Source organism: Polyodon spathula, chromosome 6 (assembly GCF_017654505.1).
Source record: "Polyodon spathula isolate WHYD16114869_AA chromosome 6, ASM1765450v1, whole genome shotgun sequence".
NCBI lineage: Eukaryota > Metazoa > Chordata > Actinopteri > Acipenseriformes > Polyodontidae > Polyodon > Polyodon spathula.
The window spans coordinates 10,622,566-10,636,069 of NC_054539.1; the positions used below are offsets into that span (position 1 = coordinate 10,622,566).

Consider the following 13,504-nt stretch of genomic DNA (forward strand, 5'->3'; position numbering starts at 1 on the left):
ATGTTACTAATATGTATTATGTACTTTCCACTGTATTTAATGTATTATGCTTTTTTTAACTGTATATCATGTATTATGCATTATACTGTATTTAATGTATTATGGATTTTCTTGTTGTTACTGCATCTTGTAAAGCACTTTGTGATGGTGGTCCACTATGAAAGGTGCTATATAAAATAAAGATTGATTGATTCATTAATTAAAAACAGGTAGTGGCCACTGCAGAGGATAGCAATGATATTATAAAACAATATTTGTTATTGTGTATGAAGACAGTTTGATAGTTTTTCAGGTTATATTTCAGGTAGGCTGAAATACATGTTGTCGTTTAAAGCGAGCTTCATGATTCTAAAGTCCCATTTGCTTTTCGTGGACATCTACCTGTGTATAATGACCACTCTGCACACAACCTGATCTTTACCCTGCAGTCATTTATTATGAAACATCCACCAGAAATAATAATAATAATAATAATAATAATAATAATAATAATAATAATAATAATAATAATAATAATAATAATAATAATAATAATTTTAAACTGTGCTGCTTGACTCCCTAATCATGATTTTGCTAAAGGGTATATTTTAATTTAGTTTGATAATAGAAAGTTTTAAATAAATCCAAGTTGGCATCTGACTCACCAGAACAAAAATGGTAAATGTCAATGATGTCAAAGAGATTTCCTCTCCTTTGTGTGTAAGTTTTTTTTTTTTTTTAGCAAGATAGATTGTTCTTCAAATGGACTAACCCTATACTTTTTCACATTCCCAAGCCATATTAAACTCAGTTTCAAGCTTTTAAGTACAGAAGCCCACCATGCAGTACTTGTTCTTCTAACACATTTTTGTTCCTGTGCCTCTGGCAATCCTAGAGTATTTACTGATATTATTGATATCTGGAACGAATCTAAAATAAAATGGAATGAAAATCTTACAGAGAAGATGATTTATATACAACAGTCCCTCATTATAGTGCTGCAGACAGGAACCATATTTAAGAGACTCATAGGGAGTGCAAAGGAAATGGGGTTGAATTATAACAAGGGAATACTGTATTTGTTTAGGCTGAAACACAATTGAAACCTTAACATAAGCTGCTATGCAGAATACTGGAAGAGTTCCTTTATTTGAACCTAGTTTAAGAGATCTATATAGTCTGTAATAACAAAGCCACAATAATAATTTAGTGAAACAAACTACATTAATTGTGCAACAATATGAGACAGTGAATACTATTGTACCATCTAGAACATAAGTAACTGCTGTGAAAATGAAGTGCCCCAAACTTGGCCCCCAAACGTGGGCTTGGTCATTGTAAGGAACCGTGCTTGAATCAGAGAATTCATGCAATAGATCATTTATTAAAACAGACTAGACAACACTACTGCAATATACATATTTTACACTACATTCTTTGGCCTCGCCTTTTTTTAGCCATGGGTAGGGAGGGAGGATAGCTGCCCTCCCCCATTAGATGAAGCCAAAATAAGCAGGTGGAGGCGGGGAGGGGGAGGCGAACTCTGGTGCACAGTGGCAACGTAGTGGATTGAGGTAAGATATAACTCAAGATTCTAAGACAATTTTTTTATGCTAAAGTAATAACATTGAGAATTTCAATCTAACAAAATATTTTTTATTTTAAGCCATGCAAATAGCAAAGACCAAAGCTTTTGGAGCCCTGGTGTCTGTTGCATATATAATCTTTCCCCGATGTATCAGGAAATAATTCCTATGTTCTTGCATTAAAGGAGAGGATGTTTGTTACCCAATGAGATAAACCTAGCCTTAAGGAGCTTTGCTACTGATTCAGTTAACACATTATTTTTTAAATCAATAACACATTTCTCCCACGGATTCCCCCTTCAAAATGCAAGACTGAATCTATGGCATTGAACAGTCTATTTGTAAGTTTAACAACAGTAAAATCAGTAACTGATTTGCAAATATGATTATTATATATTTTTTGTATCAATATGATCATTATATTAACTAACAAGATCATGTCAGAACTATCACCGCTTTTTTTTTTTTTTTTTTTTTAGTAATTTGAATCTGATTTGGAATTCATCTTCAGATTTGAAGTGTTTTTGAACCTCGTTTTCATGTTTGACCAATTAAAACTGGCAGCTGTTGTGTGGGTAAAGCAGGTGGTTGCAGATGGCCGAGGAGTTAACTGGCTTTGACAAGCATTGGAGGTGGGAAATCCCAGAGCTACTATATCTTCCATCGCTGCAACAAGAAACTGTGGAGATCCCCCACTGAGTCTTCCCACGTAAGAAAAAACAACGAACAAAACAGAAAACGAAACATAATTGAATTGGTTATGCTTTTTTCCATTGACATCATATTAGAGTGCACCTAATCAGCAAACCTATACATATCTAATTTCCTCACTGTTTGGCCTACCCAGTGTAACACTGACCTATCAGTTCTGTATGTGATTGAGGGGTTAATTGTAAAGCATGAGAGAATACCATGTTTTGTGTGTGTGTGTGTGTGTGTGTGTGTGTGTGTGTGTGTGTTTATATATATATATATATATATATATATATATATATATATATATATATATATATATATATATATATATATATATATATATATTGTAAGGTAGCAGGGAGGGGGTTAAAATCCTTCCCTGCTAAAACTTGTGAGAATGCACATTTGGGTTTAATTGCTTAATTGTTTACTAATCCCCTGCACCTGGTGGTAGTTGTAAATTAGAGCCAGGTGCAGGGTATTTAAGAGAGACAGGCAGTTTGTTTGGGGCTGCTGTGTGTAGAGAGGCAGAAGTTGTGGTCTGCTTCCAAGCAGTCAAGGTAAAGTGCTGTGTTAAACTGTGTGAGTTTTGGGTTTGAGTTACAGGTAAACAGCTTAGCTGTCCTGGTTGAGTTAGGTTCCAGACTGTATAGTTAGTGCTCCAAGAAGGTGCTAGGTGTTTGTTTGTTTTGTTTAATTTATTTGATTGGTGTCTATTAAAAGTGCGCGTCAGCGCTTAAATCAATTCCATTTCTGTGTCCTGGGTCTATCTTAAAGGGGCAACGAACATGAAAAGTGAGTGGATCATTCACAATATTTATATAAATAACCTGTGATTTTGCTCTCTGTCATTTCATTGACCAGTTGGTTAATTTTCAAAATAAAACTTCAAAATTCAAGATAACAGTTTAAAGACAAGCGTTTGTAAACTTTAAACACTTTTTAATTAGACAAAAAGCAAAATCCCAACTTTAACAATTTAACAAATAATATTTATCAAAAAACAAAAATGTATTTTATTTAAAGTATTCGTTCATGAGAAGTATTGGCACTCCTGCTTTAATATATCACGTGTCCTCCTTTTGCTTTTATTACAGCTTTCAGATTTTTATGATAATTAACCAGTATGTTACATCTTGTTGGTGAAATCTGGACCCATTCTGTCTTGCATATATCCTTCGGTTCAGACAGATTGGATACACAATGCTTGGCTACACATTTTCTCAGATCAGTCCAAAGCATTTCTATTGGATTGATATCTGGAGATTACAAAGGTCATTGCAGAACTTTTATCTTGTTTTTTTCCAAGAATTATAGAGTTGACCTATGGGTATGCTTTGGGTACTCGCTGTGTTGGAAGAAAAACTGTCTGCCAAACAGCCTACAAGCAGATGGTATCATTGTACTTTGTAGAATGTTTTTAATACATTGCTGCATTTATTTAATTAAATCTTCACTCGCATGAATGTCTTGTCCCTGAACTGCTAAAACACCCACATATCATGATTAAACCACCTCCATGTTTAACTGTAGGCACAAGGTTTTCTTCACTGCAGAATGTTTCAGATTTCTGTTCATATTTCTTGGCATATTTTAGACAGTTTATTTGAATAATTTTCTTTAAAAGTGGTTTGCAGCGAGGTCTATGTGCACACACCTCTTCTGTGTTCAGGTGCTTTTGTACAATTCTTCGGAGCACTCTTATGCACCATGCTTCTGAATCTTTCTTTAAGTCTAAATCTTTTTTTCTCCCACATGCTGTGCCCTGTAATTTTCTTTGGACATCCACTTCTTTTGAGCGTTTCAGTTGAATTTGTTCTGTGGTGCTTCTTAATTATTGCTATGATTGTGAATTTTGGTATTCCATATCTCTTTGATACTGTTCTGAAGTCATTTCCTTTTATGTAGTTTGCTACAAGTGCTTTTCTCAAATGTGAATCAAACTCCTTTGTCTTGACCATCCTATCATATGCTGTGGTGCCAAAATGATGTTCTTCAACAGATGTTGGAAATAATTACCTACTTTTCTGGTTATTGACTATAAAGCAGCTTAATTATCGTAAAATAATTTCTAATCAATTAATATGTTTAAAAATGAAGTCTATTCAATTCTTACAGACTTTTAATGTAAAAGTGCCAATACCTTTGTCATAAACAAATGTATAAAACTGCTTAAGTGCTTTTGGTCTTTGTCATATTAATTAGCGGATAATGTTCACTAAATCCTTGTATTTAACATGTTTGCCTGCATTATCTTATATTAAGTTTAGGGTATGTGTGAGGCTGCCTGGTGGTGACATCAGGCCAGGAAATGCAGGACACAGACAGGACTGGTGAGTGAATGCGCTGGTTTAATAATAATAATAATAATAATAAATAATAACTTCTGGCCAGACAAAGAGAGAAGGAGGAGACGTCCCCAAGTCATCTGTCTTTTCTGAGCCTGTCTGACACACAATGTATGTAGCAATTTCACCTCAACAGACAAACAATCACTGACATCTGCCAACTTCTTCAGGCTGACCTGGAAGGTCATACGGAGAGCACACTGTTTGCCTGTAGCACTAAAGTACACATACCAACACAGAACAGGAACCTCTACGTAAATCGTAAGGGGACCTGTTCTGCCAACGTGCAAGTAATGTGTGATCTGTGATGCCAACAACTACATCACAAATGTGTATGCAAACTATTTTATATAGTGCTTTTAAAAGTAACATCCTAAAGCACCTTACAAACAAACAAAATAAAATAAAAACAGACATAAAAATGCCTTTCTATAAAAGTAGGTCTTTAAGCTAGATTTAAAAGCATTTAGAGTGGCAGAATCCCTAATCTCTTTAGGAATGGTGTTCCAAAGTTTTGGGGCATAACAACAAAAAGCCCCATCACCCATAGGGAACACATAACAATCCAAGATCAGTTGAGCGAAGGTTGCATGAAGGGGTGTAGACTGATAAGAGATCAGATAAATACTGTGGAGCCAAACCATGTAAAGCCTTAAAAATAAGAAGTCAGATTTTAAAATCAACACAAAACCTGACAGGCAACCAGCACAGGGAAGAACAGGAGTGATATGATCCCTTGCACGTGACCTTGTCAGGATACGAGCTGCTGAGTTCTGAACATGTAATTTTGGACAGTGTGCTTTTGGAAAGACCTGCAAGCAGAGCATTACAATAATCAATCCTCGAAAAAACAAATGCATGAACCAAAGACCTGCAAACAGAGCATTACAATAATCAATCCTCGAGAAAATAAATGCATGAACCAGCTTTTCAGCTACAGAAAGCATAGGTAGCATCCTAGTGCTGTTTCTAAGGTGGAAAAATTATGACTTAACAGTATTCTGCACATGAGGTTCAAAAGTTAATCCAGGATCAAAAATAACTCCCAAATTTCTCATTTTGGATCTAAACTCAAGCACAGTACCATCAACTGACAAATTTACAGCATTCGTTTAACGTAACTGGTGGGTTTACTGTAAATGAACAAAATAAAAGATTTAAACAAAACAAACACTTCACACACAAAACAAACAGCACATTGGCCAAAATAAACAGACAAAACAAACACTGGAGAAATATTGACTAAAACAAGTATCACCAGCATGAATAGCAATTGTAGTATTTGGTTTTTAAAGCTTACTCCCCACTATCTGCCCCATTTTTTCCACACCAAATCCCTGTGCCCACATACTAATAAACATGTTATCTGCATGTAAAGTGACCATGCAATCCCTGTGCCTAAATACAACTATATATTTTAAATCACCGGTGCTACATAACCCACATGCTGTGCACCAATACATACACACCACGTAAAACAAAAAACACACAATTACTCACAGGGAAGGGGCACCCCTCCACAGGTAGCAATACTTTTGTCTAGAACTTATATATATATGCATACACACACACACACACACACACACACATACACTGCTGTGCAAAAGACTCAGACATGTTGCATTTTTCTACTCTGATGCATTATGAGCATCAACAATTTACTGAAATCCAGAACTGGAAGACCCAAAAAGCTGTCTAACAAGGATGAGCAATACTTGAAGATTATAATCTTATGGAATAGAAAGAAGTGCTGAATTGCCAACAGAACTGGCAGAAGGCACAGGTGTTGTTGTCCATCCACCAACAGTCCAAAGCACCTTTGACCATTGTTCCGTAGTCCAATTTCTGTGTTCTTGTGCATATTTTAGCCTTTTAGTCTTGTTCCCCTTTCTTAACCGAGGTATTCTTACTGCAACACATCCTTTAATTCCTGATTTCAAGAGCAACCCTCGTACTGTTGATTTGATGGACACGTGACACCTGTGCCTCCTGCCAGTTCTGTTGTCAATTCAATGCTTGTCTTCTTTCTATTCCTTAAGGATATTACCTTTAAGCATTGCTCATCCTTGTTAGACAGCTTGTTGGGTCTTCCAGTCCTGGGTTTGTCAATTACAGATGATGTTTCTCTGTACTTGTTTATTATGCTTCGGATACCACACCTTGAAAGTCAAGTGACCTATTTCACTCAATGTTTTTCCTTCTTTATGCAAGTCAAGGTTGTTATAATAGTAGAAAACACTAGTGGAGGCTTTAAATAAATTGTTTATGCTCAATGCATCAGAGTAGAAAAATGCAACATGTCTAAGACTTTTGTACAGCAGTGTGTGTATATATATATATATATATATATATATATAATATAGATATATATATATATATATATATATATAGTGAGAAGGCTGGCCTTACTTTTGGGTTTGTGCCCCTTTTAGAAACGTGACCCAGAGATAAAAACTTTGATCTTTAGCGCTTCTGTGCACTTTTATTCAAACCAAACAAACAAAAACCTAGCTCTCATTGAGCACTCACTACACACGTGCAGGTCCCTGTCTAACGTGCAGGACAGCAAAGCTGCTTGCTTGAGATATAACATCAAAACAAAACACTTTGACACAGATTTGTATAAAACCAAACGTAGGTTTTAAACAGACCTTTACGACTTTCCGTCAGGCTCTTCACTCAACAACAGCAGCCTAGAGCAGACTGACTGCTTCCCTTTTATACCCTGCACTGGCTCTAATTTCCAATACTGGTACAGTAAGTGCAAAGCGCAGGTGATAAATGAATAATAACATAAAGCAATAAAACAATTAAACAAAAGCAAGTACCTTGGCAGGGAGGCTTTAAACTCCGTCCCTGCCATAAAACAAAACATTTTTACATTGCAGTCCCCCCTGTCCTGCTACATCCGGTACAACAGTGGTGCACAACTTGGTCCTGGAGTATCCCTGCAGGTTTTTATTCCAACTGCACCCTAAAGTACTTTATTAGACCTTATTAGAAGCTTAATTGGTCCAATTAACTAATTTAGGGTATGGTTAGAACTAAAACCAGGAGGGACACAGGACCTCCATGACCTGAGTTGTGCACCACTGTGTTGCTATAACCCCATATGTCATCCATTTTACCTAGCTTATCCCTAATTTGGCTTCTAAATTGTAACATAAGAAATGTGAATTAACAACTTCAGAAAAAAAAAAAAAAAGATATTGAATAGATTGTATTTAAGCAATAATGACTGGGAGCCTGACCATGACTGATGAGTAAAAGGTGGTTGATCCGTGCAGAACAATAGCTGAGGCGTTTTGCCAAGAAGATTGGTTCCTGCGTTTAGCCAAGACGATTGGTCCCTGCGGTCCCCTCTGTCCATCAGTAACAGTCAGGCTCTGACCATGATTAAATATTAATATGAGCCGAAGCAGACACTGCCTCTACTAGATAATTGACCACAACTGTAGTGAAGGATCTTGAGCCAAAAGCAAAGGCACTTATGTTAGACAAGGTCAACCATATTGCTGACAATGCCCACTGAGGGCTGTGCTAATGCTATTATGACACATCACATTTTGTGTGTGTTTTTTAAATACTTCTATTGTATGTGTTTTTTGTTTTTTGTAAAGGGTTGCATTCAATGTTTTGGAAGGTAAGGATTGCCAGGGGCTGACTGAAACACTTTAGTGTTTCACAGTGTTCAAATAAAATAGAAAGAAGCAAGTTTGAATGAAAAGAGTTGACTTATCCAGCATGACAGTGTTTTTTTTTTTTTTTTTTTTTTTGTGTTATAGTAATCTGTTGCTTGCAGCTTGTTCAGAATACCACCGCTAGAAGTCTGACTAAAACCAGAAAAAGTGAACATATTAGCCCAGTGGAGGCCTCTTTACACTGGCTCCCTGTGCAGTATAGATTTTAAGATTTTGCTGTTAAGTTACAAGGCTCTGAATGGAATATCATCTAGTTATTTGCAGCAGTTATTGATTCCATATCTTCCAATCCGCACTGAGATCACGGGATGTGGGACCGTTGGTTATTCCTAGGGTCAACAAAAGCAACACGGGAGGGAGGGCTTTTTCTTGTAGAGCTCCTAAATTATGGAATGCTCTGCCTTCGTTTGTCAGGGAAGCTGGGACTATTACAGTTTTCAAGTCAAGACTAAAAACACAGTTTTATAAAATGGCTTTCTTATCTTAGTGGGTTTTAATGTAACTTTAAAACTGCTGCTTTTGTATTATTATGTGTATACTGTTATTTAAGTTGTGACTGTGGCTGTTGTATGTGTGACATGCTATACAAATGTATGGTGGTTTGTTCTTTTTTTCTGCTATGTATTGTACAGTGCTTTGGAATTTTGCATAAAAAGCGCAATATAAATGCAATAAATAAATAAAATATAAATACATGTGTATTAATACAGTGCAAAAGGCCTACAATTATACATTAAGAAGTAAAAAGCATAGTACAAATTGTCCCAAATGACTTCTTTCCTCTTAACCTTTCAATTGATCAGAATTATCACATTTTCATGGTTTTATTTTTTGCTTCTCATTGTCGAACACCTCAACTTCATCTCATGACGTACCAATTGTCCCCTGCAGGGCTTCCTAGGGAATACTATGAGAAATGTCAATAACTATTGTTTTAGAGGTTAGTGTTTGGTGCCCGGCAGTACAGTACCTCAACCCAAATCAGCAGCCTTTCCACACACTTCAGAGCCCTAGAGGAATACATAGGAGCTGACAGCTTGTGAATGTGTCAGGTGTGACCTATCTGTGTATCTGTGCTCAGGGATTTGACTTGAGCAGCAGCAGGCTGATCCTAAGAGGGCACTAGTCTTGTTTTCACTTTTAGACAGGAACCTCTGCTATCTAGGTCAAGTTGTGTATTGATCTATATGATATGTCAGACAAATTGCAACATAGAATAATACCCTATTAACAAAAAATGTGCATTCATCACATTTTGGAGACATAATTGTGAACAAAGTGAATGGCAGTCACATGGTTAGAACTGTTATTGATTGCTGATTGTTTAGACAAAAAACAAATCAATAGTTAACATCAGTCTCATGGATATAAATATAGATACACATTACAGGATGCCACAAACTCCCATGACTTACATGAATAGACAGCAGCTCAGAACACATTGGGTGGCAGGGAGGGAGTAAAATTCCTCCCGGCAAACACATGTGGGCATGTGGCTGGAGCCATCAATTGTATAGATGTTTAAATGATTAATTAAGGCTCCAGACCCAGGTGTATTAGTGTTAGTGAGGATTGTGTTGGTGAATGAATGGTGCGGGACAGTGGGTTTGGTTGTTTTTGTGTTTCTGTAATGCATATTGTAAATAAATATGCGCCTGTGAGCGCTTAACTGCAACTTTATGGTCTCTGAGTCTCCTTGGCAATACACACCCTTTCACAGTCACCCATATAGTTAATTCCTAATTGAAGGATATTGTACAGTGACTTGTGTTCATTGTGTATTGAACACCATTTAGTTAATGTTTAAACCCATAAAAAATATCTTCAGGTTCCAGAGATAAGTGACACCAGCTCTTCTGCTCCTGTCATAACACACTGGACTCGAACAGTCTAGTATGCTATTTAATATTTGGTTAAAAGGATTGTGAACCATGTATTATCCTACAATGTGACATTGTTTAAACCGCTCACCTTGGGGATGGTAAAATAAGTCCCAGATTTTTGTACAGGACGGTTCCAAGAATGAACACTGAGGATTCATCCAGATCTGTAAAAGAAATCCAGAAATGGTATGGTGAGTCACTCATTTACACAGATAAAATCAAACACGTTTGGCAACTCATTTTTACCTGTTGCTGTACGAATGAAGATCCCTTTTGGAATAACCACCTTATCCTCAGAATTTCTTGCCCAGTCAACCATGCCTTTCCTGCCTTTCATGGGGAAGTTAATATCGGTCAGAACGGATGCTGCTGGAAGTTTCTGAATGCTAGCCACTGGCGAAATAAAAAAAATATATAATTCAGCCATTACAAAGCATGTTAGAAAATGTAGTACAGCAAATGCAATCTCTTTAGTTTTGTCAGCATTTATTTTATATTACATTATTTTATATTATTCAGGTTTAATAAAAGAAAATTGTTAAGAACTACATTTTATAAATAGGTCCCAGGGATGTTTGATACATCACTAAATTACATGAGTGACAATTCCATACAAGGAATAGGTCAACCCTTCTTTTTCTGTTTTTGACTATAATCTCCAGTGACATGCAGCAGTGCTGCACAGCAGTGGCAAGGGCAGAAACCACAGTCTGTGTACAATACTGCCACTGAAGATCATCAGCTACTATCTGAAAATAGTATTTGGGCCATCAGGCTTGACTGTGCAGACATATTTAAAAAAAGTATTTTTCTAAAACTAAGCTAATAATATTGCGTCCTCATGAAGAAAATTATATTATAAAGCTTGCAAGGTTTTCAGGCAGGAAATCTATAGTGTCATTAATATAGTTCCTACTACATCACATTTATTCATTGGTCAATCAACAAGCCAATTATCGGCAAGTTCCCATCAACCTATTATTCATATAAACCTACTTCACAAATGCAGTCCTGCTGTGCTTCGAATTACAACCTCCTCCCCAACCACCATCACCTCGCTCTTTCTTAATTTAAGCTTTCCTTTGTACTCAAACTGTGTGAGTGATACAGAGGCATGTGTAGTGTTAAACTTCTAAGTAAAAATTACAGCTTTGGAAAGCTCTGTTAGAGCCAGGTGCAGGGTATTTAAAGAAAGCAGCCAGTCTGTTCTAGGTTGCTGAAGTACCTGTACAGCCGTAACAGAAAAGGCAGTGAAAGCCTTTTTGAGTGTTTGTGTGAAATTGTTTTTGTTGTGTTTTGTTTCGTCCGGTAAACAGCTTAACTGTCTGGCTTATTAATGTATGTTCCAGTGTGTGTCAATTAGTGCTCGTAAGAGCTAGGTTTCTGTTTAGTTTTGTTTGTTTTTATTATTAAAAAAATAGTGCATCTGCACTTTAAAAACCTCCACCTCTGTGTCTGGATCCATATTTAAAGAGCGAAACAAACCTGAGCGCAAGGCTTGTTTTGTTTACTATATATATATATATATATATATATATATATATATATATATATATATATATATATCAGTATTAAAATAGGTAAAATCACAACAGAACAGAATGCATTGCACAGATAATGTTTACATTTAACAAAAGCAATGCTATTTTGATTCTTGCCCTCTTGCATGTATAGACGTTATCCTTCGGGCTCACTCTGCTGCAACAAACTACAACTCAGCTCTTTCAGCAACCCATTTCTCCAAAAATAGACTCGCTTCGTCTGTGCGAGAGTTCTGTTTCTGTACACAAATCACTCACAGAGGCGTTTGAGAGTGGGAAATGGAGCCACCTAAAAGGGAGAAGATGTATTCTTCCACATTTTTACCATAGTGGACAATTCAGTTTGACTGCACTGTGGCGTTGAAACTAGGGAAACAGTATGCTTTCTGCACCATTTATACCCAAGAGTCAGGGGTGTACGATCTGGCAACACATTTGCAAACCAAGACTTTGACTCGGCAGAATCCGGTATTATTAGAAAACAAAATGTGGCTTCTTTGTGATCTACAGTAATTCCTTGCCTCTCTGACTCATTTACACACACACCCACTCACTCGATTTAACATTTAAGCTATACCCAGTAGGGGGTACATTTTCTTTTTAAAATTGTCACTCATTTTGCCCATTAAGACATTGACAGAGTATACACCACTTGTTTTTTTGTCGCTTACCTGCACACACCCACACACATTGTAAATGCTACAATTCTGCTGTTGAGCCATTTACTTTCTTAACAATTATACAGCACAATATTAGTTGTTTCATTGAACTGTCTATAATGACCCATCTTCCAATTACAAATGGAGACATGTACAGTGTAGTTTACTTCAGCAAAAGGGAATATGCTTCTCTAATAATAATAATAACAATAATAATAATAATAGAATACAGTGAATACAAGTGGAATTGTTATCCCTGAGAGCTCATACAGTATAACTAGCTCAGCAGCAATGCGACAAAAAAAAAGCAGAAACATCTAATAAGCATGATAATGCAAAGATGTGCTATGAAACAAGATGCCGAAAGTTGAGTCGTATGATTAGCAAATCCGCTATGCTAAAAGTAGATCACTGTGACCTATATCCACTGTGCAGTAAAAAGAAAAGTGTAGCACGTATGGATGGGCTGGCTCGTCTACAGTGTCCCCAGATTATCATACTTTCATTAAGATGTTGAAACCAAGTTTTATCACAATTGGCTAAGCCTTTTTCTATGTAAGTAAACATGTAACTGACCTCCACTCTAGGAGGGGAGGATATTCAAAATATGACAATACACGCTGTACAATGTGTATAAAGCTGACACGGAATTCAATAATTAATCTCAATGGTTAGAAAAAGGTTTTTAGGGGGAGTTCTGTTCTTGACAACTGGATGCAGCTTCCTGGAATGCCTTGTTTTTTAATTGTTTTATTTTTCTTATTCTTCCACTATCTCCAGGGAAACTACTTTGTGTTCTGCTCCATTGTTATTAGAATAGTTATAAGCATTATTGTTTTTCCAAAAGGTTAATGCACTGAAATAAAAGTGGCAGTCGATCTTCACTGCAGTTTTACCTAAAGTGCCCCACTGAGGACAATATAGGAATGACAGCATGATATTTATTGTTTTTAGTCCTTGGCAAGACGTAATTCAGTTCCCACACTATAGCACATGCATACAGATGCCAGTCAGTACAAGGTAAGGCAAAACATGTTGGGAGTTAATAACAACCATTTATTAGAAAGACACTATTTATTCTGCAAACACAAATCCTTTCTGTGACATGACA

General features: G+C 36.4%; 1 protein-coding gene across 2 annotated transcripts in view; it reads right to left on the reverse strand.

Moving 5' to 3' along the window:
• LOC121316837 (adhesion G protein-coupled receptor B3-like) overlaps positions 1-13,504 on the reverse strand; it is a 195,973-nt gene that overhangs the window by 63,925 nt on the left and 118,544 nt on the right. For both annotated transcript variants that reach the window (XM_041252082.1, XM_041252081.1), the window contains exons 13-14: positions 10,440-10,586; positions 10,282-10,357 (exon numbers count right to left, since the gene is read on the reverse strand). In XM_041252082.1, the coding sequence (XP_041108016.1) occupies positions 10,282-10,357; positions 10,440-10,586 (223 nt within the window). The remainder of the gene's footprint in view (positions 1-10,281; positions 10,358-10,439; positions 10,587-13,504) is intronic.